The following is a 26,871-nucleotide window of genomic DNA, read 5'->3' as shown; positions in this document are numbered from 1 at the left end:
TTAGGTTTGGCCATGTTTATATTTGGTAAAGTTCTAGGTAAAATGTTTTTTTTAAATATATACGATTCGTGATTTTTACGCCAGTTTCTTACGTTTAGTGAGCGCAAAGTCGGTTTAACTATAAGTCGCAAAATATCTACGCTATAACGTTGGCCACCAGGGAGTGATTAAACCTTAACTACACAAGCACTTGAAATACTGTATGTCGGTGGATTTTATATAACTGAGCGCCTACGAAAGGGTCTTTAAGAGTATAACTTAGCTTAGTATTACCCCTCTTTTATCTTATGCCACTATTCAACTTACAGAAAATTCAGGGTTTAATTTAGCTTAGCATTGCCATCTTTCGATCTAATACCAGTAATAAATTTGCAGAAAATTCAGACAATATTTCAGATAACATATATTTTGAGATTTCACGTTTTGCAACAATTAAGTTATATATATAGATGTTGAAAATGTATAAAGAGTTATTCGAAACGTTCAAAATGACACCTACTTCTGTATGGGCTTTAATATTCTGATTACGTCTAACTACAACCTCCAACCATTATGCTCCTAAGTTAGCTTTATTTGTTTAATATAGATATTAATGCTACCGAATTTAAAAGTCGCAGGGCTATATGGTTATTTTCATTATTGAATTATACTTTGGCCAATGCTATAGCTTCTTTTTTTCTGGGAAATTGCTAGCCTACTTAGGCTGGTTAGGAAGAATTGGTCAAACGCCAGTTAGGCAGAATTCGTCGGTGCACCGGCAAAACAGTTCTCCGAACAGCATTTAGAACACAAACTCAATGCTCAAAGTACGCTATAAGGTAATGGCTTCGCCATTAAAATTAATGAGTCACCTCCTGTTTTAAAAGTTTGGTCGCTAGTTAGTAACAGGGCTTTCCCTTTGTTTAAGTTTGCAAGCCATGTAGGGAGCACACAATAAGACCTATAAAGCAACAATATCTAAAGCTATAATATCAAAACATTAGGACAAACGACATAATAAGGTCAATTAGGCAGTAATAACCACGACAGAATAAAAGCCAAACCGGTATGAATGAGTACTAAACTAATCGAAATAAAACCTAACAATGGCCTGAATAACACCTAACACTGCGGGGAAAAGAATTAGGACTATAGGGGTCCACAGTGGCATCGGCCCTTATGGTGTCGATGTTTGGGTGCCCCAGTTTAAAGGGCGCCGCTGATTTGGCCGTAGACCGTTTGAACCTGTTTGGGGTTGGAGACTATTTAGGGGTTGGGTTGGGTTAGGTTAGGTTTGGAATTATTAAAGGAGTTAGTGAAGAATTTGGGGGTGGGGTGTTGGTTAAATGTTTTTTAGACCCTTTACTGACTGGGGACCCTATTAGGACTGTTGTTGGTATTGTTTCATTTTTTATCTAATTTCGAACTGTTTTTATTTATTTCGAATGTGTTAACTTAATTGGTATTTTTGCTGAAGTCCTGATTTTAGTAGAGTCAAATTTTCCGCAGCCCTTCGCGCTTTACTGTGATAAACGTAACATTTCTGTTTACCTGCTTCCGCGCACAGCATTTCATTTGATGTGCCACCATCAGTTGAATAAGCTGAAAACTTTCGGAAGTAAAGAATCTCCAGAAGACAATAAAATGTAAAAAAAAGTAAAAAAAAAAAATATTTTTTGCTTTTCGTATAATGAATCAGATTCATTCGATTTAAGAAACTTATGGTGCCCATTCATAGGGCGAAATATATATTTATTTCTGTTAAATTTAGAAATTATTTTAAGTTTTATACCTGTTTTAATAAACATTCTTAACATCATCGGTCGGATACTTAGTGTTGCCATCATATTTTTTGCGTTTAAACGTTATTATTATCGAAGATCAGAACTCATGCATTGTTTTTTAGATCCTTGTTGATGGCCGTACTTTACAATTTCGAAATCTGAAAACACGTGGCACGGTTGAACGTCAAAGTGCGTTTTAATGTTACTCAGCTTTCGCATAACCGTGCCTGGACAGGTTAAAGTAAGATTAATTGTTAAGATAGATGCAAAGTCTGTGTGGAATTTACGAGTGTCGATTCACGGCCTCTATAATTATTGCGTGGCCCAAGATTAAAAATTGCCAATAAAACAAGAGTATCGCATTGAGATCCAAACAAAGATTGCGCGCTATTCGACATAGTGGAATATATTAAGATGACTTTGGCGAGAAGGTTCTGAGTGCCATTGACCAAACAACTGTATGGTTGCACAGACAGCACATAAAAAGCTGGCGCAAAGTGAAATTTTGTTTTTATTGCTAAGGAGTAACTTACGATGAAAAAAGCGCAAAAACGATCTGGCCGAATACAAAGTTTCTGTCACGTTCAACAACAACAAAAACAACCAAATCATCCGGATAGTATTCACAATTTATTCACAGAAATATCAACAACTTATTTACAGAATGTCTAATATATTTCGTACAAAATCAGCGTCACGACTGGTTAATTTCTTTTTTCTAATTAACACTTCAAATATTCCATCCTCAGACTGGCGTGGACGTTAAACGACACTACGTACAGGCGGAAGTATCTTGCTGTTACGGCTGGAATGAATAGGTTCACTCTGTAGCTTTCACGATTGTGGTTGCCGACGAAAATCTATAACAATTTTCCTAATTTTTTAAATTAGCGTGTTCGAAATAAGGGCTAGTTCTACGATATTTGCTCTACATTTAAGATTTTTCCAGTTATCTACCTTTCTATTAAGTAGTTGTCAGGGTTGATCTAAGGTGAGGGCGTAGCCATGTACCCCTTAACTGTATTTTTCACTTATTTCAACTATACGTTAATACCAAATGATAAGAATCTAAATTATCTTTAATTCCTATCTTGGCCGATTTTGTTGAAATCGTTTTAACCCAAATGCGTCGTGCGTCTCTAAAGTAGAAATCAGCCAACTTTAACGATATAAAGGCATTTTTAAACGTTGTGGCTTTATCTTTTAGTATAAAAACGTCGCGTTTTAATGGGACTCTCTCGTTACTTTTTAACGTAACTTATTAGGTGATCTTTCAAAAAAAAAAAATGTCATTGGTACCCTCAAACAAAAATCAGGGCCGCCCTATAGACAGTACTGTTAGATTTTCGGATACAGATTAGGTCAAACTATAACAAACGGTGCAATTTAAAATTGACGTAGGCCTAGGCATATATATATAGTTATTTAAAACAAACTTTTGCGCTGCTAAAACTTTACTTTATCTGTTCCTTGCGCGTTTTTCACGAATTGTTGTGAGGTTGTGCTGCTGCCGTAGGATATCCTGAAAGATGTGATCCACTGGTCGTACAACCTTCGGCCTTGGGTTACTATCCCGGTGATGGCTGTGGATGAACCCAGGTCGACCTGGATCCATTGGCCGACTTGCGCTGTTGATCAACATAGAAAAATTTGTTCCAAAAATATAAAACAGGTTGATTAAGTAATGCTTTTCATGATATAATTTATCTAATTTTATTTCGCTACCAAAGCTTAGACCCTTTTTTTAATCGAAAGCTTATTTTAGTCGAAGCTTACAGCCGTTTTCATGTGTTGCTACTACGTGTTTTCCAAAAACATAATCTTTTTGATATTTTGTCGGGATAAGTTTAATCGTATTATTCTTAGATCAATATAAAAGTAATTATATTGATTAATATTGGCACAGTGGATTCCAATGAAATCTGATGTCAGTAATCCAAACCTGCAGGGTGGCGGAGTGGTTCCCAACTTTTTACGGCTTACTCGGCAAATTGTTTAAGAATCATTAGTTCAAATGTTATAGTGTTATGCCGAACAGTGGTGAAATGACAAGTATTTACCAACGCCCCTGCCGGCGACCCACACTCCTGGATTGATAGGGTTGTCCAGTCGAGCAAAACGCGGCCCGTGGTTGGCGTCGTACATCATGGATGCTGTAAGAGCTGAATCAGGTAGTTGTTCATTCTTCAAGCCAACATAACAAGCTTCTGAAAGTATATTAGTTTTTTTTTTGCGATTATAGTCTGCTAACAAATAAAATACCAAAATGACAGCTTTGTGTTCAATTTACAGACCACAAGTCAATTATCCGATTTACAAAAAAGGATACTTCTATTTAACAAAAAATAAAAAAAATTGGATAAAACTTTGAAGAAGAATCACCAAGGAAGTACAGCGCTAATATTATGTTGCACGACGAAACGAAATTATTTTCTGTTAGTAAGAAACAGAACTGCTCAGTTTGAACCCCTGTTGTTATTTCGCCTACAATAAGGTTATTTTTATATAAGTTTTGAACCTTACCCGGGTTTTGCTCGAAATTGAATAGAGTCAGAGATGGTTTTAATTTGCGGTAGAAATCTGAACACAAACGATTAACGTTAGTTAGTTTATGTACAATAAATGTAAAATGCTTATTTTCGCCAATAAAGAAGTAAGTTATATATTTGTCATATAATTCATTTCACTCACATACATGGTTCGCAGTGTTTTTTTAAGGTGTTTTGGGAGACCGAAACGGTCCCCCAAATTTCTCCAGCGGTTTCCCAAAATTTGGACTTGCAACTACAGTAGGATTGCGAATCTGTTTTGTTGCATGAGATAGAACCTGAAAAATTTATTCTGTGATTGTGCACTGCCAGTAGCCTAATAAATAATTCGTTTAAGCAAATATGGCTATTTTTTGGTATTTAAATGAAACACTTGCGGTCCCTTAAAACTACTTAGCGGTCACCCAAACCAAACCTTAAAAAAAACCTGCATGGTTGTATAACATTCCGCCAATTTCTATTACACTTTAACAATTTACAGTTTTGCTGTGAAATTAGGTAATGCGCAAGCGCACGTCAAACTCGGGACTCGTTGTTTAACGCAATCTTATCTGATCCGACTCCATCGACTACCGAATCCCGCCTCCGGCTCCACAGCCTATGCACAATACCACCACATAGTTCGTTTGTTTTGGTAAAGTTATAGATTCGAATATGGTACTTTACTTTCCATACAAAACTATACATTACAAAGATATTATCGGTTCGCGCAAAGCGAAGAAACGCGTTGATCAAAGTTTATTTTTTGAGGGTGCGATATGATGCACTTTGCCTTTGGACTGAAGTGATTTATCAAAATTGGTTGAGGCATACTTGCAACACAATTCAGATTTCGCGCGAAACTGTGTTGAATTTATATAGTTAGATTAGACATAACATTATAGCTTATTTCGGAAATTTGCATTATTCCACTATTGTTCCGATTTTTGTTCCGCGGGAATAAATTTCTCCCAAAATCGCAAATTTTGTCGGGGTTAAAAACGATTAGGCCACAACAAATGACTTTTGAATTCATTAATGACTAATTCGAAATAGCTTTCAGTTTGTTTGGAAAAGCTTTGTAGCGGGAATTACTACTACTGCGTAATATTGGCGACAACATACCAAAAAAATACGTTTGTTAAAGTTGTCAAAAGCTGGAGAACATTGTTCTTGTGACCCCTTCCTTACTCGGCGCTAACAACCTTTCCACACAATGACAAATGTTCGTATCGTCGCTAATAACAAAAACTGTCTATAACAAATTCAAAAAATGCCAAAGTTGTTGTTATTTTTCGATTTGTACGTTTTTTGCGAATAGTGTCGTATCTAGCTTCTTTAGTTCACGAGACATGAATTTCTTAAAAGTGTAGTAGATGCAATTTTTTCTTATAAATTTACTAAAATGTGTTGTCTATGTCCAGTTACGACAGTTTTAGGATTTTGTTTACCTTTTTTATATAGTTACAACTTTTAATAATAAACAAATTAACGAATTAAGATGAGTTTATTAGCGTTGCATGGGTGAACCGTCGAAAACAGAACTAAGGGGCATGACATATCATGGTATTCTGTTCATGTTGGGCATTTCGGAAGTTAAACCGCCCCGATTTTCAAAAAAGTAGTAATAGTTAGTGATTGGAAGGTGTAGTAACTTCTTCAAAGCAGAAGGATTAAAAAAAAACAAACAAAGTGTCGTAACTCCATAAAAAACGACTTTAATATAAAATATGCAATGCCTAAAACAGGCAATGAGAACTTTAACTGGTACGACTACTATTAGTGTGTAGTACTTAATGCTATATATTAAAATTATTCTGTTTTGTCTGCAAAAACAAGAGGTGTCAACAAAAACAAAAAACAAAAATTCAAAACAAAAAATATTAAAATGCGTTTTTTCTCAAAACCATACATTTAAACTTACGACAGTTTTTTTATTAGTGACGGTATATATTTTTTCTTATATATACAAATAAACTTTGCGTGCCTATGTTTTGGCATATAACGTCGTTCTTCGTGCATGCTTTTGTAACGAATCGTGGCTACAATATGGCCAACTCACGCTTTATATTTTCGAGATATTTAGCGACATTATAAGTTTTAAGATGCTACCACCAACCTTTTAAGCGATCTATCTCGCCCTCCATTTCATCAAATCTCTGCTGGTCGCAAACGCATTCTCCTGGGGGTCCAACGTCGCCCTTGAAGCCCCTCGGACCCCTTGGACCCATTTTGCCTGCAAGAATAACGTTGTTTATCTAAAATAACGAGATTTTATTATAGTTACTGGTTTTATACATAAACTTTAAAATTGAAAATGAAACAAAGTGTTCCAGGTTGGTTTAATGTAAAATATGTTTTGCCTGATTGACACTATCAGTTCCATTTAACAACAAACATCTTCAGAGTAGGACATTAAAAGCACAAAAGTACATGTTTACAAACGAGTTAGCGAAGCAGTGTTTGACAAGCAGAAACCTACAGCTAATGGTTTTGGGATACAAGAAAATACAGCAGCTTACATTACTTATGTTGATAACGATTAAACTATTGAGCAAAGTGGGATATTGTTATGGTGATGTTTAATCTCGCTTACCAGGACGATTTACTTGCGTCGTAGCATTGATGTTATTCACCCTTGGCGAAACTCTTTGGCGCACTGAAACACATACATCGTAATCTCCTTGGTCGCCAGCAAAGCAAAGACAGACGGTGGAAAAAAGGAAAACAGTCAAAATCAAAAATGTCCTCAAAGCAGGAACCATCCTATAGGTGTTTTTAGATTCTAGTGATCGAAAATGCGCTGGTCTAGAATCCTGCTACATTTATTTTAACAGTAACTAAACGATTTGTCAAAGTTGGAATTGCAAGAAAGGCATAAATATGTATAAATAAATGTAATGACATTACTTGACTCACCAAAACGCTAACTCGCACCCTAACCCAAATATTGTTAGCAATATAAACCGCCGGATTAAAATTTGGTGAGGTTATAGAGCAGTGCAATCGAAACGGTTGTTTCATATGGTTCAACTTAAAACGGTAGTTTTATCTTGGTAACCGTTTCTGCTTATTTTATTCGCACCTATAATGATGTTAATTTCATGGATACTTTTTGACGGTTCACCCTTATTCACCCATTTTGGTTGGTTCGCCCCTGCAAAATTTTATTCACCCTGGGGTGAACCATTCACCTGATTAAGAAACACTGTTCTACATAATGTGGTTAATTACACAGATTTCAAATCCATGTTCTTCAGTTCAAAAGTTGTCGAAAAGTCCAACATACCTTTAAACATGCTTGCAAACAAAAAATGCGGATGGTTCGCAAAAAGTTCATTAACCACAATGTTCGTGAAAATACTGTAAGATTAAGAGATCCTGTATATAACTGATAATACTGTACTTTCTTACGATAAAACCCAAGTCCTTTTCGTTAAACAACTGGCATACTTAATGAAAATATATTTCCGTTATGGTGATAGTTACCACTAAAAGTTTAACACAGCAGTGACGACGCTACAAAACTTTGCTGGTTCATCAGCAATTTAAACGACCTAATTTTAGTTTGCCTATGAATGTTAGCGCCCCGTTTCCAAGGCGCAATAAGCGAATAGCTAAAACAATGCGTATTGCCATTTTCGTTAAACCTGCAAAACTGTGGTTCATACGTCCGATAAACCAGATTAAGAACTACTTTAACCTTCTTTTTCGTAAACTCGTGGTTGACATCCAACGTAATTGTAAGTAGTTTGTTTTTCGAAAACACATTGGTCCAAAGCATGAAAAATCGGCTGCACCTGTCTGCGACTTTTTGCACCTTTCTGCGCCTAGAATCTGAGATACGTAACAATCTGATATTTTTTTGCGGTTCAACTTGATAGGGAGATGCAGTGATTTTGAAGTGTTTGACGTCATCATGGCGTTCGAAGCTAGAGGATTGTTTTGGTATACCAGCATTTCCTTGAACTTTTTTCTAACTTCATGCAGGTTTTTCTTTTATATCGTTCCTCAACGTTGCATAATATTTAAAGTACTGTAAAAGTAAAAAGTAAAAACGTATTCTTAATATGTTTTTCATTTTTCGCTTGCTTGCATACCGTAAGATTAATAATTTAATTATTTAACGTACGTGAATTATCTTTACTATATAGTTTTCATGAATCCCCCTTATCGATCAGTAGTCACTTAATGTCGCCAGCATTATTCTGGTCGATGAAAAAAGCGTTTGGCCCGCGATCTAATCCAGAAACGAATGTTTTACCGTTCGGTATCAAACATCAAATGTTGCCCATCTTTAGTGTTCCAGGTCATTTTGAAACACTGCAGTCAACTTTCAATTCATTGACATGCCAAATCTTCTTGAGCAAATATTTCATGATCAATTAGGCATAACGCAACATGTTGCCAGACAAAATGTTTTGTGAGAAAAAAATAAGGTAGGCTACATTACAAAAATATTGTAACACGGGTTTGCAGCGCATCACCAGATTCCTTGATTTATAACTGACAAATACTCATGTAAAGTCTAGGGATTTCGCCAAAGTAATATAAAGTTGTTTGAAAAAATGACCCAAGTAAGACAAAGCCATTTAAAAACAGTGATTAAACTATTGCAGTGTTTCGCAGCCTGTTTTGGCTTGCGGCAACCTACATAAATTATAAATAGTTCGCGGCACCCTTGCTCGTATTTTTGCTGAGTGGTTAACTGTAACGTTACAATAAACGAGATTGAAACAGCACATTAACTGTACAATAGGGTTTTGAAAAACCTTTTTATTTTTTGCAAGCCAATTACAAGGACGTCAGTTACGCCGCAAATATTATCGCCAAAAATCGCGCCTTCACCCTTACGCGACAACAAACAAGCAATCTTGCCTTCGATAGCTTCAAGTCTCTGTTTTCTTCTCTCTATCGTAACGATTTCCTGCAGTGTCGGCGCCACGTTGTTTTAAGGATCAGTCGCCTAAAGCGCTTATTTGGTTTACGCGATGCGGCGGCCTAAGGTTCCAAGCAGAGCCAGCTGACACCGGGGCTCCCAACGTTTTTGTGGTCGCCTGAGATCCGCTTTGCTCGGATTACGATATTGGGGAGGGGACTTTTATTGCCGTTACTATAAATCTTGTAGGCAAACTATGGTGTGCGCGGGGTAATTGTTTAGCCCTGCTGCTCAATCTCTTGATGATACAAAAACAATGTTGTTTGATCATCAAACAAAAAAATTATAATTTTTTGTAATTTCATGAACAGCTTTTGATAAATTTTAGTAGAAAGGTGTTAAATCTTGCTAAAGTATTTTTATCAATTTTGGGGAAAATAATTTCAAATCACAAAAGAATTCTACAAAGTTCACGACATTTTGTCGAATGAAAATGTTTTATCCTGCCCACGATTTTTATTCATAACAGAATAAAAAGTTTGATGACCTCTTCTTGATTTTGAATGTTATTAAACAAGCTCAAACTGATTACTTGGGCGAGTGCTACATCCAATATGAACTTAATTGAAACTGATGGGAAACTGTGTTTCATGAAGTTATGGCTTTATCGTACGAAAGGTGCAACCCTACAAAGAATAATGTCTACTATAGTGCGTAGATATTATATTTTAAATATTTTCGCTTTTTGTGCAGTGTTGTGCGAACTCCTAACCACCAATTGGCAAAACGGAATACTAAACTTAACATTAAAGGCAAAATGCAAGCACTGTGACTAAGTAAAATAATATTTTTCAAACCATTGGTTGGTGATATCTCATATTTGCACGAAACAAGTAACTATCAGCTAAAATTAGGAATTTGGTGCACCTACCTTTTATCGATAGAGGGTATTCGGTGTAACAAAGCAAGTATTTACTATATTTCGTATCTTTAGGTAAAACACACTATGTTAGGCCGTCATCTCAAAGTCCAACCTATAAAAGTGTAACCACTTGCAGAACGCGAGGATTTGTTAAGATGTTACGTATTGGTTCCCTCTGAATACATTGCGGTAATGTTGTGGGAATTGGCTTTATTGACTCTCTCATAAACCAGAGCTTAAACAGTGCCTTTTTCAAAACCCGCTTCCTTTGTGACGTAACAAATGCTACTTGGCGCTCCCAAAATTTCTGAACGATTCGGATTTCGTAACCAAGACGCATCGCCACAACATTTTCGGCAACGAACAATGCTACTATACCACGAATAATTTGTGTTTTTCGCTATGTCTTGCCAGTTCACCTAAGTAACAATGTTGATGAATTCACTGGGATTACGTGCACTTGAATCATTGCTGTGAAATAACTTGGTTTGACCAAGTTCTTTTAAAAAAATGACATCCAATTACCTGTATTAATCGAAAATACTTTACTAAATTGGTTATATAGGCAAATTATCAAATCGAATAAATATTAATTTACTATTTCTTTCGTCTTTTACGGATTTTTAAGCGAAATATTGTTTAAAGCGGAACTGTGATTTGGAATTCCCTTGCTTGATATTTTTTGCAAATGCCTGTTGGTCTCAAGGTTTTTTGCCAATGACTTGAGAGGCACTTGAGTCGTTTTGCAAATGACTTGACTGGGACTTGGATCATTTTAAAACGACTGTTTACAAGACTGCTTTGTCATACAGAATGCGTAAAAACCGCACCAAGTTCGAGGTTACATCGAGCGGTTTTGTTTAATACGATGTTCAATTTAACTTTACTGTATGTTGGATAAACCTCGAAAAAGTAGTCTCCGTGGGTCGATAACACAATCAGCTTTGCGACAACAAGCCTTTGTCGATCCGTGTGATGGCGAAAGAAAACAAGTGTTGGTCGCGCTATTGCCATTGTCCGTTGTAATAACTTTGAGAATATGGGCGAGTTTTGCGTCCGATGTAAAATTGGGGTTTTGGTAACTGTGCGTAGTTATAAGCCAGAAGGCGCAACGTGTTTTACAATGTAGGGTCGGATATGTAATGTACAAAGGTCTACGTCGGATATGTAATGTAGCTTGTATTTGAATAGCAAAGACGAATAGGGCGAGACAATTGACGTCATCTATAGTAAGACGTTCCTAAAGGTAATTGTATCAAAATCAGTGAGAAAAAGAGTTCTTTTGCTCGTCGCGAGCCAAAGCAAAAATATAAGAAAGGTCTCGGAGGCCTTAATAAAATTTAACCGACAATTTTGTTGTCAAAACGTGCAGTTTTTAAGCATTTAGTTAAAGTAAATTGGAGGTCGACAAACTGTAAAAAAATTAGGGTTGACCTAGAACTTGTTTCCAGTTGCAAATAGGTATAATTAGATCTAAGAAGAAGCTTGCGTGAAGCGCAAAAAAGAGTTTGCTATGTTTAAAGTTTGATTCCACACAGCGTCAGTTATTATAACGGTGTAATAAAATTTACTATTACGTGTAGTTGAAATATCCAAAACATAGGTGCAATGGCCTCGTTCCCAGTTGGACAAAAGCCGACTGGCCGGATGATTTACCTTAGTGGGCCGTATAGGTTGCCGAGCCCTAAGTTAGAATGACTTGGATCCCGTTAATGTTCGCTGGTAAAAGGCAAATATGTCGACATCGAAAACAAAAAAATTAAAAAAATCTAAAAATTCTTACTAAAACTGATGTGAATTTAATGGACCTATTTTGCTGTGCTACTCATGCAAAAACAGCATTCCTAATTTTAAAAACCTTTCTGCGATCGTTGTCTCAACTTTAAAGCTGTTTGGCGAAAACATTTTAGAAAAATATTTGACTTGACCTTACCGAATCCTTGAAAACTATGGAATAAACTAGAATTTGGCTTAATTAATTTACATTCATTTTTTAGATGTTAAGGTCAAATATTTTATGTTTTAGTGGTTGGGCCTATATTGATCCTTTTTAATACAGCCCATGCTGTTCAGTTAACAAAATTCACATTCAAGTCATTTCGACCAAATTCAAGTTCTTTGAAAAAAATGCCGTTGGACAAAGTAGAATTTTTGTTAAATTTGAACAATATTGGAATTGAATTATAGAGCGCTAAATCAAGTAATTAGATAATAATTAGAATAACCTAGTTGTTCACGTCTGTGAGTGCATTTTTTCATTCTTTTCGACCGTGTTAGAAATGATTTTTTTTTACTTTTTTGTTGTGTTTTCCTTATAACTATGCGTTAGATCCAAAAATACGGCTCACTCAATTAGGGATTGAATCAGTATCAATAACATCTGAGTAAGTTCCGATACTGCAAATCGGTATCGGGTATCAGCCCATATCAAACATTATCGGACACACATATTTTTAAATTAAAAGTTTCAGTCATTTTTTTTAGAAAATAGCAACGAAAAAAAGTCTTGTGAGAAGTCAAAGCAATGGATTCGGTAACCGATCAGCCTCGCCTGTCAATAGTGCGCGAGAAGCATTTGGACGACGACGTGAACATCCCGAAGATCGGCAGAGGATGCAACGGCATCTTTGAAGACGTGGAGGGCATCTCTTCAATACGGGAACTGCGAGTTAATCGGATCCTATCAAAGAAAGGCAAGCGTTCGCACTATTCAGTATTTTCAAGGCCCAATGACAATTAATGCTAATCCGTTGTTTGGAGACGTAGTAAGAATATAAAAGCCCAGAGAATTTTTCACGTTTCGAATATCTCTTTATTCATTTTCAATAAAGAGATATTCTTAACGTTCAAATGGCTATACCAGGCCTACTTCAGTGTGAGCTTTGATATTTCTACAACGCTTTGCTACAACCTCAAACCATAATGCTCTGAAGTTGTTTTGAGCTTCGTGCATATTTTGGCTTCTGGTTGATTGTTCAGTTTAGTTAAGCCTGGCGAATTCTGCTTTCAAAATATTGTTTGCAGTTTTAATAGGTATTTACAATATTACATGCCTATGTACTTTTACGTTAAATTAAACCTCTTGTTTGAGTAACTTTTTACTAGATGTTTTTTCGCAAAAAATTTTTGTAATCTTTTAATTTTTGTAAAATTTCAGACATGAGATTAAATAGTTATCGCTTTCATGACCAATTGCGAAAGACTTTTCATGACCAATTGCGAAAGGGCAATATTTACCATTAGAGGTATCAGCAGACAATTATAGTAGAGCGTTTTCTTGTCAATGCTTTTAACCTGAAAAAAAAAACATTCCCCATTCACCTCGTAACATTTATTCATGTTTTGTTTGCAATTTATAAAACAGAAAAGCAAATTTGGGTTAAGGTCTCGCAATAACTCAACATCAGTAGACATTATTTTTATTTAAATTTACCCGCAGCAGTTCCCCCTTGGCCCTCTCCACGCCCATGATTCACATGTAATGTGACGTGATTCGCTATGCGACTTCAATTACTTGTTTTGCTCTTTTCAATCCAGGCACCATTTGTTCCGGAGTGCATCTTTACAACGTTACGAACGAAAGCGGAAAACAACTTCTATCAGTTAGGGAAGGTATAGACGCTGGTTTTTGTTTGTTTGTATAGTCGAACTTTAGTAAGGTTTTTTAATTTATTAGCGATTTAACGACTTGACTAATGTGTGCTTAAGTCACTGTTGCCAAATGACTTGAATTGACATAAGTGTTTTAGATAAATGACTTGACTCGGATTTCACTATTTTGTCAAATAACTAGGGTTGAAATTAAGTGTTTTAAACAATTTTTAATAAAATTAGTGTTTGTAAAATATGACTTTAGGGACTTAGGTCATTTCAAAATGTCAGGTTTACAACACTGCAACATTTACCACTTCTGTTTTAATTTTTTGTTTTAATTGCAATCAAAATACTGTTTAATTTTACGCACGCCTTGTAAACTATAACCACTAAAAATTCCGTACAAACAATCCATCAATATCCTTTCAAAGATTACAGTTTTGTGATGTCGAGGCAAACCTAGTCGCCAAGTAGATTTCAAAATATGAGGACCGCCGAACGCGTTGTCTCAATTCGTAAAGGCCCTGAACCTCCACGGCAATAAAATATTCTACCTCCCACGGAAAATAATAAAAAGCCCACAGCCGCAAACCGTTGCATTTTCTCTCTCATTTCGTGTAGGCTTATCTGCAATCTTTTTTGTCTTCGTTTTTACTTAGAATGTTTCGGGCAAATTCATTTTTACACGGAGTGCGAAGGGTGAATTTTCGGTGCAAGATTAATACCTACGCTCACCAATTGGGTCGCCGCAAAAAATAGGTTGATATACAATATGGTCCGCAACGTTCAAGGCATTGTTTTAAAGCACAATAAGAATATCAATGCGCATGCAAAAGTAGCTATCATTTTGAACGTTTAGAATAACTCTTTATATATTTTCATTACATTGATGTTGAAAATCAATTGAAAGTTGGTAAAGAAGTACTATTACCAGATAAGCTGTTTTTGATTCATATTACTATGCCTGGCAGCAACATTTCATTGAATTGTTTTAAAGCAGTTCTTTGACACAATTTCCTTTCAACCAAGAGTCGTCGTGCTGTTGCGTTCACTGCTGTGGTCCGGCCCGTTCCTACACAATGGTGGTGGAGGACCGTGATGGGCGTCCCCTGCTCCACTTTGAGAGACCCCCACGCTGTGACGAGGCCTGCTGGTGTTGCTGTGGGTTCGCCCTTATGCGCATGCGCGTCACCAACGAGCACAGGATTGCGCTCGGGGAGGTTGAACAGAGGTCAGTGATGTGAATGGATTTTGTGGATATTGGAGATACGAAAGATACTCGGTGGACACCATACAAGTATATTAGGATAATAAAAAAGACTAAATGCTGGAAGATTTGAAATAGGCAATTTCATGATATCTTGAGCCGAACACGTGTTGCATTTACTTCTTTTTAAACACGTTATATTTCAATCAAAGAAATGCTAAAACTAATTGAACTTTTGCCGAGCGGATAAAACAAAATTAATGACTAAAGTTTCGCGCCTATAGTTTAATGTACGGAAACAATACCCTTACCATAGAAATTAAAGAGGGATTTCCTTGCCTTGGGATATGAAATACCATGTTTTTTCTTTAAAACGGCATGTCATTTTCTTTAAATTTTAGGCGTTTTGATTTATTTTCTTTGTGTATAAACGCTAGGCGCCGTTTTCTGTCAATAGAAGACTAAATAAAAGTATTTTTTTGCGTTGGCTTAAGTAAAAATATAAAATAGTGGTTTTTGATGGTCGCAAAATGTTTATTAGGTTAAATTCCCCTCACCAAAAAGATAAGACAAGCAATTGAGTTTCCAACACTTTACGTAAGGGGTTGACGTTATTTAGTATCCGCAGCTAACATGTGATTATTTTCATACGAGTTTAACTAGAAGGACGAGACCGAAAAATTGTAAACGACTGAAGAAGTAAAAGTAGGTGAAACAACGACACGCCCCGCCGATTCATATAAACATTTCAAGCTTTTCTTACAGGCAACTGAAAATCGGGTGTTCTTTTTATTATTTATGCTCTTTAAACGCTATGCTAGATTCACAAGCACTTTGTTGCCACCTCGCGGCTGGAAAAATTTATACTTTTTTACGCCAGGTGGAGCTTGTGGAAAGACAAGTTCACAGTGACAGATGTGTCCGGGGAGGACGAGCTAGTCATTCACGGGCCTTGTCTGACTTGCAGATGCTTGTCGGAAATGACTTTCGAGGTAACGTTTTTGTTCATCTCAGTTTTTATTTCAGCAAGTTCAATGTTCACCAAAACAACACTCCGTTTACGAATTGAAATTATTATTCTAGAGGTAGCTGCAAACATATACAGAACCGACATACAATATTAGTTCTATAAAGTATTCCGACTGTAGTATTAATATAGCCTTCTAAAAGGTATTTAAAAGCATTGCATTATACTCGACCATTTTCAATATATTTATTAAATCACACTTCTTATAACACACTTGAAAAAAGGGTTAAATCAACTGGTTTAGCGTTCCACAATATTCGCACAAGATTAATTTTTTTCAGTGGCATACATTTCGTCTAACACCAAAATCATCCTTTTTGTTTCGGAGCTTTAACAAGATTTGCAGAAAGCAGTAGCAAAACTTGGGTCATACTTCTTTAGGCCCCACCTCCCCCTTAATTACGTGCTCCCGAAATATGTTAAGTAAAAGACGTGCGCAAATCGTAGACCATCATAAATTAAACCCCTTTTCAGCACAGTCCCATGGAAAAATCCAAACTGTTTGTTTTACGTCATTAGTAAAACATGTTTTATTACAAGCCCGCAAAAGACAGACCTCTTCTTCAAGTTACCTTAATCCCAAGAAACGGGCGCCTCTGCTTCGAGTTACTTTTTGGAAGAGACAAACAGTTGTTTGCTTTCAGGTGGTTTCGGTTAAGGGAGGAGTGACCGTGGCCGAGATATGGAAGCGCTGGAAAGAGTCGGACGATGATCAGCTCAATCAAGATCACGAAAACTTCGGTGTCACTTGTACGTCGTAAATAGGACTAACGCCATTTATTTCCAGTTCAGTGTAAATTTCCCTTTTTTCCCTTGTTTTTCACGACCAGTACCTACCGAATTGGCATTGTAGTTGAGATCGAGTCAACAACATTAGTCACCGCTTGGGCTGCGGAATCGGTTTTAAACAACTGGAGTCCGAGTTGTGAGTCCGAGTTCGACAAGAAAGTAAAGTCCTAGAGTTTCTAGTTTTGAGTCCTGAGTCCGAGTCCGGTCGAGTAAATAAAAAAGTCCAGTTTCAAGTTTCGAGTTTCTACCCCCGATTCCGACTCCAGGCTAAAAAATGAATCCTGAGTCCGAGTCCGGCCTAAACAATAAAGTCCAGTCTCGCGTTTCGAGTCCCGAATCTGAATCTGGACAAAAAAAATAAAATCGAGTCTCAAGTTTCAAGCCCCGAGTCCGACTCAATCCGATAAAAAAAAATTCGAGTCTTAAGGTTTGAGTCCTGAGTCCGACTTCAGCCGAGTAAACCTACTCCATCGAGTTTCAGGTACTGAGAGAATCCGACTCCTCAGCCTTGGTAAGCACAATGAGTTTGTGTCGGAGTAAACGGTAAATAGTCACCTGTGTTGCCTTGAACACAGCGGCCGTCGAAGGGTGGTCACTGATCAAGCTTGAAAAAAAGTTATCATGTCCCTTTTTGTGATTTTGCATTTTTTAAAGACTATGTGTGCTTTTCTGAAGTTTTGCAAATGGCCGTATTTGTCTAATTCCAAATTGGGTAATCAGTCGGCATTTTATAATGACAATTGTATTGAATTGAAACATATGTACACACATATATGTGTGCTTACAACTGAGATCTAGCCCTTCTGAAGCTACTTTTTGACCAACGATAACGGCTTACGTATTATTAGTACACCGAAAAGCCATTGCAGACTCACCGAATCTGTCGATCAATGATGCAAGCAGAGCAGACTAGAAAAACAACTAGCCTGCAGTGAGGTTCGAACTCACGACCTCCGGTCAAGCCGGGACCGTCGCTCTACCAACTGAGCTATGCAGGCTCAGAAGGGAACGAGTCGATATTGAATTATTGCATTTTAATCGAGTTGGTGATTTTACTTTTGGTAATTGCCACCTGATTACCCCATTTTTATAGGTGAGCCAAAAAGATGTGATTGGCATAAGATGTTACCCTTAAGCTTAGTAGCAAACCAACAATCCATTAAAAATATCAAGAAGCTTTGAAATGCAAGCTATTAGAGACACAAATGTGGATAAGTTTGTCACCTTTTATTTCGCCGTAAATCCCAATTATTCCGCCAAAAGATTAATCAAAATTGTCATGTATTAAGCTGCACTTGGAACCGCATACACTTGTACACTAAAGTATAATTACATACAGTCATATATTCACGGATGTACCCAGCTTTTACTTCTCAGTTTGCACACCTATAATTCAATAAATCTTTATGCAAGCATCTATGTGCAAAAATATATTTTTACGTTAGCTGCTCTCCACGCATACATCAAAGTAATGTGTGCAGCTATTGTGGATACCGCAGCCTAAGTTGAACTTAACAACACAAAAATCAGAAAAAAGTACAATTTGTTTGATGTTATTAGGATACATCCAACATCACTTTGTAAAATTGATTTTAGCCTTCTGGCAAATCTTAAATGTATAGCTTTCGAAAATTTTTGGCCGAAAAATAATAAAGCTTGCGTTTTATTTTTAGTCAAACATCAGGTGGAGGGAAACTCTCGAGCACTCCTACTGGCGGCTGCGTTTTTGCTGGTGAGTTTAGGGATGTACTTTTATTTTCAAACATCGAAAGCATTACCGCCTATTACGATTTTAAATAACGTTAATTACTAATCAAATTAATAGTATTAAAAAGTCTTTTTTGGGGGACATTATGCCAATTGCCTTTGAACTATACAGAAACTTGACAAATTAACCAACCAGGTAAAATTTCTGCTTTGGGTCGCAAACCATTGCCTAAATACCAATATAATTTTGGTATCGTGAGGGTATCTCTCTTGTATTGATTGAGCACTTATACCTCTCTTTAACTTTAGGTAATGACTCAAAAAGGGGGCTGCGGAGTTGATTTAAAACAACACGAGTCCGACTCCAAGCTCGAAATTCATAAATCGAGTTCAAATTAATCGACTGCGTCGAGTCCGGCTCCGGCCTCACAGTCCCGTATTTAACACTTTGCAAAAAAAGAGTAGATTTACATAGGGACGTCACATAACTTATATCACGTGAATAATGTTCCACCATATAGTATTCCACCTTTACAATGTGCGGCCACAGAAGTTCCGAATATGCGAGCGCACTCGGGTTGTACTCGAGGCCCAACTCCGACTCGAGCCACATAATCCTAATCTGTCGAATCTAAACTCCGACTCGATCTCTCGCTGTACTCATTAACCCAAACGTGTGACTGTCGTGAAGATTAAAATGTCACTTAATACTTTTGCGGCTCAGTTTTTTATCTGATACAATCTATGCTATTCTTTTGCAGAATCACATGTTCTTCGAAATGAGCTGAAAGATACGACGGAACATCACGACTATTCTTGTTTGTTTTTCCTACATGTAAATACGCTTTTTTGATTGTTTAGTCTGCTGTCATATACAAAAAAGGGACACTAACCCAGAAAAAAAGTGCAAATATATTTTTTACTTGAGTGAAAGTGGAATTGTTGACCGTCAGTTTGTTTTGGAATTTTTCACTCAATATGTTTCTTGTGAATAACGTCGTATTTCGTATTTGATGTTACAGTTGTCTGATTATAAATAAAGTAACGTTTCGTAGATCTGCTGTAACTGTTGGAATTGATTTAACCATATGTGAAAAAACGGCAACAATTTTATTTTCCAGAACAGAAACCTTGCCTGAAAATGGTCATCAAACTTTTCGCCTCTGTAAATCAAAATCGACCTGACTTTTATTAGTTTCTAAGTGTCAGCAACTTCGTCCTACTTTAAAGTTGACTATTATTACGAAAAAAACTTTTGCTAAAATGCTAATCTTTGTAACTTAAGGCTTTTTATTGCTTTCCTACAAAATCAGTTACGACCAGGTGGGCTTGATCTAGTCCAGTGGTCGGCAAACTTTTTTTGTCGCGGCCAAAAGTACTCCAGGACTATTGAAAGCCCACTACACTACAAAACAGTTGCGGATTCAAGTTATTTAATTTGAAGGTTAAAATATTACACGGCGTATTGATGCCTAAAACACTGCCATGCCATAATGTAATTGTAAAACATACAACGCACAACGTCAAAAATATAGTTCGATAGGCTCTTAGGGCCACATTTGGCACGTGGGTCTTTCCAAGCTGAGCGAATTTAAAAATTCTATGCCACACTAACTTTTAAACCAAAGTGCAATGAATGTACGGCTATGACGCGGCCCATAACAACGTTAACACTAAGCTACTCAAAAGTAACTCGCGGCCCACTAAAAATATCTCTGCGGCCCACAGTTTGCCGAACACTGATCAAGCCCCTTGATTTTTTATTACTCACCAAACCAGCATTTTACGACCCGTGTCGATTCGTCGACACATCGTTTATTTTGTGTATGAAACGAATCGACGCCATTTACAAAACACAAACATGGTACATTGCCGCGACGTTGCTTAAAGCGCCATTTATTTCTTAGATAGATAACGGACAGTACCGATCAAATAAATGACAACTGGAATTTCCTCGGAAAACTGGCTATGTTTGTATTAAAGCCTTCCAGCATCTTAATAACAAGTAATATAAACGTGACGTTGCTGAAAACGCGATTGAATTCTCAGTTAGATAACGCACAGTACTGATCAAACAAACACCATTTAAATTTATTCGAAAAAAAATCACTATGTTTAGAAGCCTTCAAGCATCTTGAGTAATAAAAAGCGACAAGATGTGGAAAGAATTTTTATAGGTTTGCCGACTTTAAGTTTGGAGTGTTTCGCATTTTGTGATCACGGCCCAAGTAAAATAAAAGGCGTTTCTTTAAAGCAAGACTTCGTCATCGGATGCGACAATAAACGTATCAATGTCGCTGCAAATGTGAGTAAACAATATACAGTTCTGATATGCTGTGAAAAAAACATTTCGCTCAAGTCAAGGTGCCTAAACAGTCAGTGGCTTTACTCGCAATTGCGAAAAACAAAATTGTAAAACCGAATCTCTCTAAGGCTTTACGAGAAACCCGATTCGAAACCCAATTTACGCACGCACGCACGCACGCACGCACGCACGCACGCACGCACGCACGCATGCACCCACGCACGCTCGCTCGCCCGCTCGCCCGCACAAAGTATCATTTAAAAGGCGAACAAAAATTTGAAAAAAATGCGATAGGTTTCTGACTTAATTTGTACGTATGAAAACACGACAGCGGATGGACGGTTGTAAATCACCGTTTTTCAAAGGGAACCAAAAGTTGCCCTCTTGACTGGCGCAAAGGAAATTCACAGGAAGACAAGAAATAAAAGAGATACATGGTCTGTCACATTTATGCCTATAGACGTTGGTTCAATGGGCACATTAATAAATTTGACACCAGTGGTTCCCAACCGGGGTGATTTTCCGTGCTCAATTGTGCATGGAAATATTTAAAACATTGAAATTCTAATTGTTGTTGTATTGTTAAGTATTTCGATACTATTGTTCGTATACGTTTGGGTTGACACGACCCATTTTTTTTTACATCGGAACAGCTCTTGATGGTTGCTTAAAGGTTGGGTATGTTGGCATAACAATATATCATTGAGCGAAAATGATAGCCAGGGTGTCACATTCTATTAGTGTTTTTGTAGGGTGCCATAAAGCGAAACGGTTGGGGACCACTGGTCTGCTCAGCCGGGTGATCGCTATATTCTTATGCGAGAGGTGAACGGCACGCGCAAAAAAAGTCATTCAGCGAGGACGGTTTACAAAGCAACGCGTACAACGAAACGCATTGAACTTATAATATGACCGTGGACAGGCTCAAACAGAACAACCGCCGAACTTTAATATATGACGACTTCCAGATACACGACTGCCACCGTAAAAAAGAGTAGTGTGACCAGGCAAGGACATGATTGCGACGGCGAAAGGAAGCATTCTGACCAGGCAATGACTTGACTGTGACTTCGAAAGGAAGTGTTCTGACCAGTCGGGGACATGATTGCGACGGCGAAAGGAAGCATTCTGACCAGGCAATGACTTGACTGTGACTTCGAAAGGAAGTGTTCTGACCAGTCGGGGACATGACTGTGACCGCGAAAGGAAGCATTCTGACCAGGCAATGACTTGACTGTGACTTCGAAAGGAAGTGTTCTGACCAGTCGGGGACATGACTGTGACCGCGAAAGGAAGTATTCTGACCAGGCAAGGGCATGACTGCGCAAGGGTATAATTTTGGACGCACAACGATACAAATGTGACCAACCACCGACTTGACTGCGACCAGTCATGGAAAAATCTATTTTGAACGCAACCATGACCAAATAAGGAATTGACTGCGACGAACGACCGAAATCCATACGATCGTGCCACTAAATATAACCATACTGGAACACGGCGGTAATGACTACGACCTGAAAAGGACAACAGTGAAACCGAAAAAAATGACTTTGACTGAAAACCTACACGGCTATGAGCAATTTAAAAGTCTAGAAATCGAGATCTAGTTGCCACTTGCATTGTTTTTCGTTAAACAAATTGCAAATATGTTCTCGTTTAATTTTTCGAATAGTTTAGCGAGTTTTACCTTTTGTGTGAACTATCAGAACAAACACGTTTGACTTAGAGGCGTGTTTATGTTATGCCTTGAAGTAAAGTCCGTATAAACCTTTCTGAGAAATCTAAAAGTAAAAGTAAATAATGTCCGCAGTTGAAGAAACGAAATGAGCGAATTTCCACATTTGAAGAAATGGGTGTTGAAGAGATATACTAACGAACAAACTGAAGACAAAGCGGCCACGTGCGAAACAAATCAGTACAAAGCCAGTTGGATTTCATTATTTGAAAAAATAGGTCTTGAAGAAATAGCGGGAACGATTAAAATCGTCACCGAGACAGCTTGAAGTAAAAAACATAAAAATAAAAAGCGAATATCACAGTAACAAATCGCTTTATCGCTTGTCGATATCTGAAGAAAAATATACGTTAATAAAGTTTATTGCTTATTTTTGGAAGTCAAAGAAATAACAATATTATCATGTACACAGTTCGTGCGCCGTTATACTGTGCAAGTTGCATTTTAAATGATAAAATTGTTCTAGAAAAAAACATTATTTGTATTATCAATAATGTTTCGCCTAACTCGTGCTCAATTCGGCTTCTTACAAGTAAAAAGTATTTAACACGTCCGAAATCGCAACATCTTTCAAACGAAACAGTGATGAATATATAATATAAATCGTCTACAAAACCCGTTTACTAAACATAGCCAATTAACTTGCAATGTCGGTTTATCAGCAAATCGAGTTCGTATGTAAACCAGAGCCAGCTCTAAACCGGAATTTCGGTCTGCGCGAGATTCTCGGTGCAGAAATAGGCCGACGGACAATTTTCGCGCGCCGTGGCATCAATATCAACGCAATAGCCACCATACGCGTACAAACCGCGCCCGTGACTTGGGAAAATTGCGCTCGATCCCTCTATCGGATTGTCTCGCGTCGTACGGCGACCGGCAGGTGGCGCCGTCACATCACGACGCACGCCTTGCTCCGCGTGTCCGGCGCCGCCTGGTGGGCGGACGACTCCTCTGCTGCCACCTTGTTGCGGCGGTTCCGCTTTTTTGACTTGGCCTCACTTTGACTTTCGACCTTGTCTGCAGCGCCCACTGCCGGCGAACCTTTTGCTTTCTTCTTGGGCGAGAAGACGACTTTTTCGATGACGACCTGGTTTGGAAAGACAACAACGGCAGTTAATAAGCTGATTCGTTTTAAACAGTGGAGTGCTTCAAGGGATCCGCAAAACGTCTTGACTGAAAAAATTATAAAAGCATAAAGCGGACCTTATTGTCAGAGCACGCAATGAAAGATTTGTGTTCAAAAACTGTGATCTGCTTTTTGCCGAACGATTACGGCTTACGTATCATTAGTACACTGAAAGTCATCGCAGACTCACCGAATATTTCCAGAGCATATTAATGAATGTAAAGCAAATAATCAACTTCGTGCACAATGTGGTTTAAAACAGAATAGAATTAAATATCATATCAATAAATTATTCAATAGAAAAAGAGTGCCCCAAATAACTGATAAAAGATTCATACTTCTATTTGCAGACGTTTCGGCAAGTGCTTATGCCATCATCAGTGCGTAAAAATGAGGTTAAAATAAACGCAAATATCTTTGTCCTACTTTCGCCTTGCACGTGTACTTTTCCGATGTAGACCTATTTTCTCTCCGTTACTTCGCGGCTTTCCTTTTTTCTGTTTTTAAAGCGTTCTAAAACGTCCAAGCGTCTATATTATGATTTGCGTTTATTTTAACCCCATTTTTACGCACTGATGATGGCATAAGCACTTGCCGAAACGTTAAAAATAAAAGTATGAATCTTTTATCAGTTATTTGGGCCACGCTTTTGCTATTGAAGATTATGAACAGATCCGTGTTCAGTGTTCCTAAATAAATTATTCTGTGGAGTTTTTCATTACTTAAGAGTTACGCAAGTTTAAAAGTCTAATCATTGTTTCTTTTAAATTCACGTATACACAGTATTCCCGGTATAGGACAAAAAACTTAAACCTGTTAATGTTTTTCCTTAAGAAATTAATTTAATCATTACCATATGAAAAAAAAATATGCGATTAAAATCTGGAATACTACTTTTCGTTGTTGTAAATCATTTAAACACCTTCTATATTGGTCATCTTTAAGGCGATAATTTTTGACTTGGAAAGGGGACGAAATATGTCAAACTTAATTCAATGCAAAATCGTTTACGAAATTAGCCAAAATTGTAGTGAGCTTTTTAAAATTGTCGTTCAATTTAAAATTTTGTCAAAAGTTTTGAATTTTACTTGAAAATGATCTTAAAGCCAAATAGGTCGAGTAAATGGACAATATCTAATGAAGACGTTTTGATACGTGCTTGTATAGCAGTATTTTAACTGTAATATATCTTCATTAGAGCAATATATGGTATACCCGACCCGGCAGAAACTACCGACACGTTCACCAATTTTGTAGTTTAACGTTTAGATTTATTGACAAGAGTTTGACATGTTCTAATTATTACTTTACTCTTGGACTTGTCTTGGGCAACTGATGACTTTGACAGGGACATGACTTGGCATACTTGACTTGAACTTAAGTAAGTTACAACTGGCCTGACTGTGACTTTAGTTTCAAAATGACTTGTTTACTTGTATTGTACCAAGAAGGAAGCTTTGATTTCAATAGGGAGATTGCCAAAATACCAAGACCGGTAATTCGGCTCGCAAGATAAGGAGCATGTTCAAGTTCGCAAACAGTGATCCGCCCTTGATCGTACAAGTCTGAATCTTTAACTGGTCGTGAATAATTAATGAGCTTAGGCTCTTGGTCAGGGGTGCCAAAAGAAAATGCTCGAGCATTTGAGAAACAGACTGGGTCGTTCGCGGCCCGTGTAAAATTGAACTTTCCGCCTACAAAAAAAATTGATTTTGGTTTTAAATTTGGTTGATGAAAGCTGTTTTTTTTTATTCTTAAAAAAAGTTCATAAAATAAATTGCATTTTTATCGCGTTGTGTTTCAGTTAAACTTTTCGCAACACCCTTCGCTTAACATGTTCTAGTTTGCTTTAAATTTTGTCGTTTTGTATGTCGTAAAATTTAAGCCCACGTAATACATACAATTGCACGATTTAATAAATTGATAACCTTCTCATTTACTCGTATTGTAGTCTTGCGACTTTCTTATGTGGACCATGCTAATTCCATTGAGTTGCTTTGTTTGTACGACGAAATGCAGAGGATTTGTTCGGGGGGTTATTTTAATGTGCGCTTAGTTCTGCTGCAGTTGCGTCGCGGCAGAAACATGTAGATTTTACGGAGCTCATACATAATGCATAAGCTCCCTGGCACAAACAAACCGAACATTTATTGTGATGTAAATTCTTTTTAATTTACAATTCGGTATTTGCGTGGTTTAACATACATTACGAGATCCTATATTTTGACAACCGAACATGGTTTATGACAAGCGAAATTTAGACGAATCAAACTGAATTAACAGGAAACGAATCAACCTGATAAATATATAAATGACCAATAACTGAGGGATCAACGATTGAACGAAATACTAAACAACTGTAAAATCGACCAACTTAAATTTAAAAGTAGCCAGCTTAATCTTAAAAGTCATTCTACGTTTTTGTTTTTACAAGTAATTTAGTTTATTCTGATGATGGTTAGAAAATGTAATGCTACTAATGTCGCAGACTGTTTGCTGACATTTACGTTTATAAGAGACCACAATAAAATAGAACGAATTAAACTTTTAGTGAGAGCTTCGAAAAACGTTAAAATCGTAGTTTAAAAGCGTGATATTAAAAAAATCTAAACCGTGAAAAAATAAACAAAAAAAAATAAGAACTGAGCCGTTTAGCATAAAGCCTATGGGCCGCAAAAAGGCGAATTGTAATATTGAAAATAATGACTTAAAATTAAAACGTTTATATTTTAGTTGCTAATTTAACAAAACTTATTTTTACAATTGTTTGTTTAACCGAAAGTAAAATAATTGCGAATACAATAAATAAAACTGATAAATAAGACCCATCGTCATTCTGTTGATCTTAATAATTTAAAAACCCAAAAATCCAATCTGCAAAAATTTAGTGAAACATTATATAGATGGTATCTGAGCATTCAGGGATTGCGCAACAACAACAAAAACACCCTAGTCCCCGCTGGGGTTAACCTGTCACCCACCTCGGGCGGCACTTCGTTGGGGTCGATGCCCCAGATGAAGTTTTCGGGGTCCATGTTCCAGTACTTGACCCACAAGTTGCCGTATTCGTCTTCGTCTTTTTTCTGTGTCTTTGGCGCATCGACGTCGTGACCTTGGGCGACTGCAAAGAAGTGTTTTTTTTATATAAACGGCAAAATTGTTCGCAAAAACGCGAAAACAAGTTGGCCTGCATTTCTTTTTGTACTTGTTACGAAGAAGAAGTGTTTAAAATGTCGAGAAAAAAATTATTTATTTTTTGGTTTAAATGTGTTAACACGGTCTGATT

At 37.1% G+C, this 26,871-nt stretch overlaps 3 protein-coding genes and 1 non-coding gene across 4 annotated transcripts in view; 1 reads left to right on the top strand and 3 right to left on the bottom strand.

The window, feature by feature from the left end:
- Positions 1-2,374: 2,374 nt before the first annotated feature.
- Positions 2,375-7,102, bottom strand: LOC146157220 (lactadherin-like). The gene is made up of 6 exons (XM_083388129.1): positions 6,888-7,102; positions 6,411-6,527; positions 4,287-4,343; positions 3,824-3,970; positions 3,222-3,391; positions 2,375-2,623 (listed from the first exon to the last, which is right to left on the bottom strand). Exons 1-6 carry the CDS (start codon positions 7,054-7,056, stop codon positions 2,486-2,488), a joined length of 798 nt encoding a protein of 265 aa, XP_083244255.1. The 5' UTR covers positions 7,057-7,102; the 3' UTR covers positions 2,375-2,485.
- A 5,514-nt stretch (positions 7,103-12,616) lies between these two features.
- LOC146157218 (phospholipid scramblase 2-like) lies at positions 12,617-19,204 on the top strand. Its single transcript, XM_083388127.1, has 7 exons — positions 12,617-12,785; positions 13,630-13,704; positions 14,716-14,917; positions 15,774-15,885; positions 16,565-16,670; positions 18,383-18,441; positions 19,178-19,204. The coding sequence occupies exons 1-7, from the start codon at positions 12,617-12,619 to the stop codon at positions 19,202-19,204; spliced, it is 750 nt and encodes a 249-aa protein (XP_083244253.1).
- On the bottom strand, positions 17,633-17,707 carry Trnaa-ggc (transfer RNA alanine (anticodon GGC)). The gene has a single exon. It is a non-coding gene; the product is annotated as a tRNA-Ala (tRNA).
- A 2,706-nt stretch (positions 19,205-21,910) lies between the features above and the next one.
- Positions 21,911-26,871, bottom strand: part of LOC146157217 (cGMP-specific 3',5'-cyclic phosphodiesterase-like) — a 49,957-nt gene continuing 44,996 nt past the window's right edge. Inside the window, exons 18-19 of the mRNA XM_083386796.1 lie at positions 26,567-26,706; positions 21,911-23,546 (exon numbers count right to left, since the gene is read on the bottom strand). Coding sequence (XP_083242922.1) covers positions 23,349-23,546; positions 26,567-26,706 — 338 coding nt within the window. The 3' untranslated portion in view covers positions 21,911-23,348. The remainder of the gene's footprint in view (positions 23,547-26,566; positions 26,707-26,871) is intronic.

Source organism: Ascidiella aspersa, chromosome 4 (genome assembly GCF_963924565.1).
Source record: "Ascidiella aspersa chromosome 4, kaAscAspe10.2, whole genome shotgun sequence".
NCBI classification, from domain to species: domain Eukaryota; kingdom Metazoa; phylum Chordata; class Ascidiacea; order Phlebobranchia; family Ascidiidae; genus Ascidiella; species Ascidiella aspersa.
The sequence above is the reverse complement of the archived record's forward strand: the minus strand, read 5'-3'. Positions and strand labels throughout refer to the sequence as shown.

Coding starts and splice junctions, on each gene's coding strand:
- LOC146157218 (XM_083388127.1), top strand. CDS start 12,617: ATGGATTCGGTAACCGATCAGCCTCGCCTGTCAATAGTGCGCGAGAAG. Junction 14,918..15,773: donor CTCGGGGAGGTTGAACAGAG/GTCAGTGATGTG, acceptor TTTTTACGCCAG/GTGGAGCTTGTGGAAAGACA. Junction 16,671..18,382: donor CGAAAACTTCGGTGTCACTT/GTACGTCGTAAA, acceptor TTTTATTTTTAG/TCAAACATCAGGTGGAGGGA.
- LOC146157220 (XM_083388129.1), bottom strand. CDS start 7,056: ATGGTTCCTGCTTTGAGGACATTTTTGATTTTGACTGTTTTCCTTTTT. Junction 6,528..6,887: donor GACGCAAGTAAATCGTCCTG/GTAAGCGAGATT, acceptor TTATTCTTGCAG/GCAAAATGGGTCCAAGGGGT. Junction 2,624..3,221: donor ACGCGCAAGGAACAGATAAA/GTAAAGTTTTAG, acceptor AAATTGTTATAG/ATTTTCGTCGGCAACCACAA.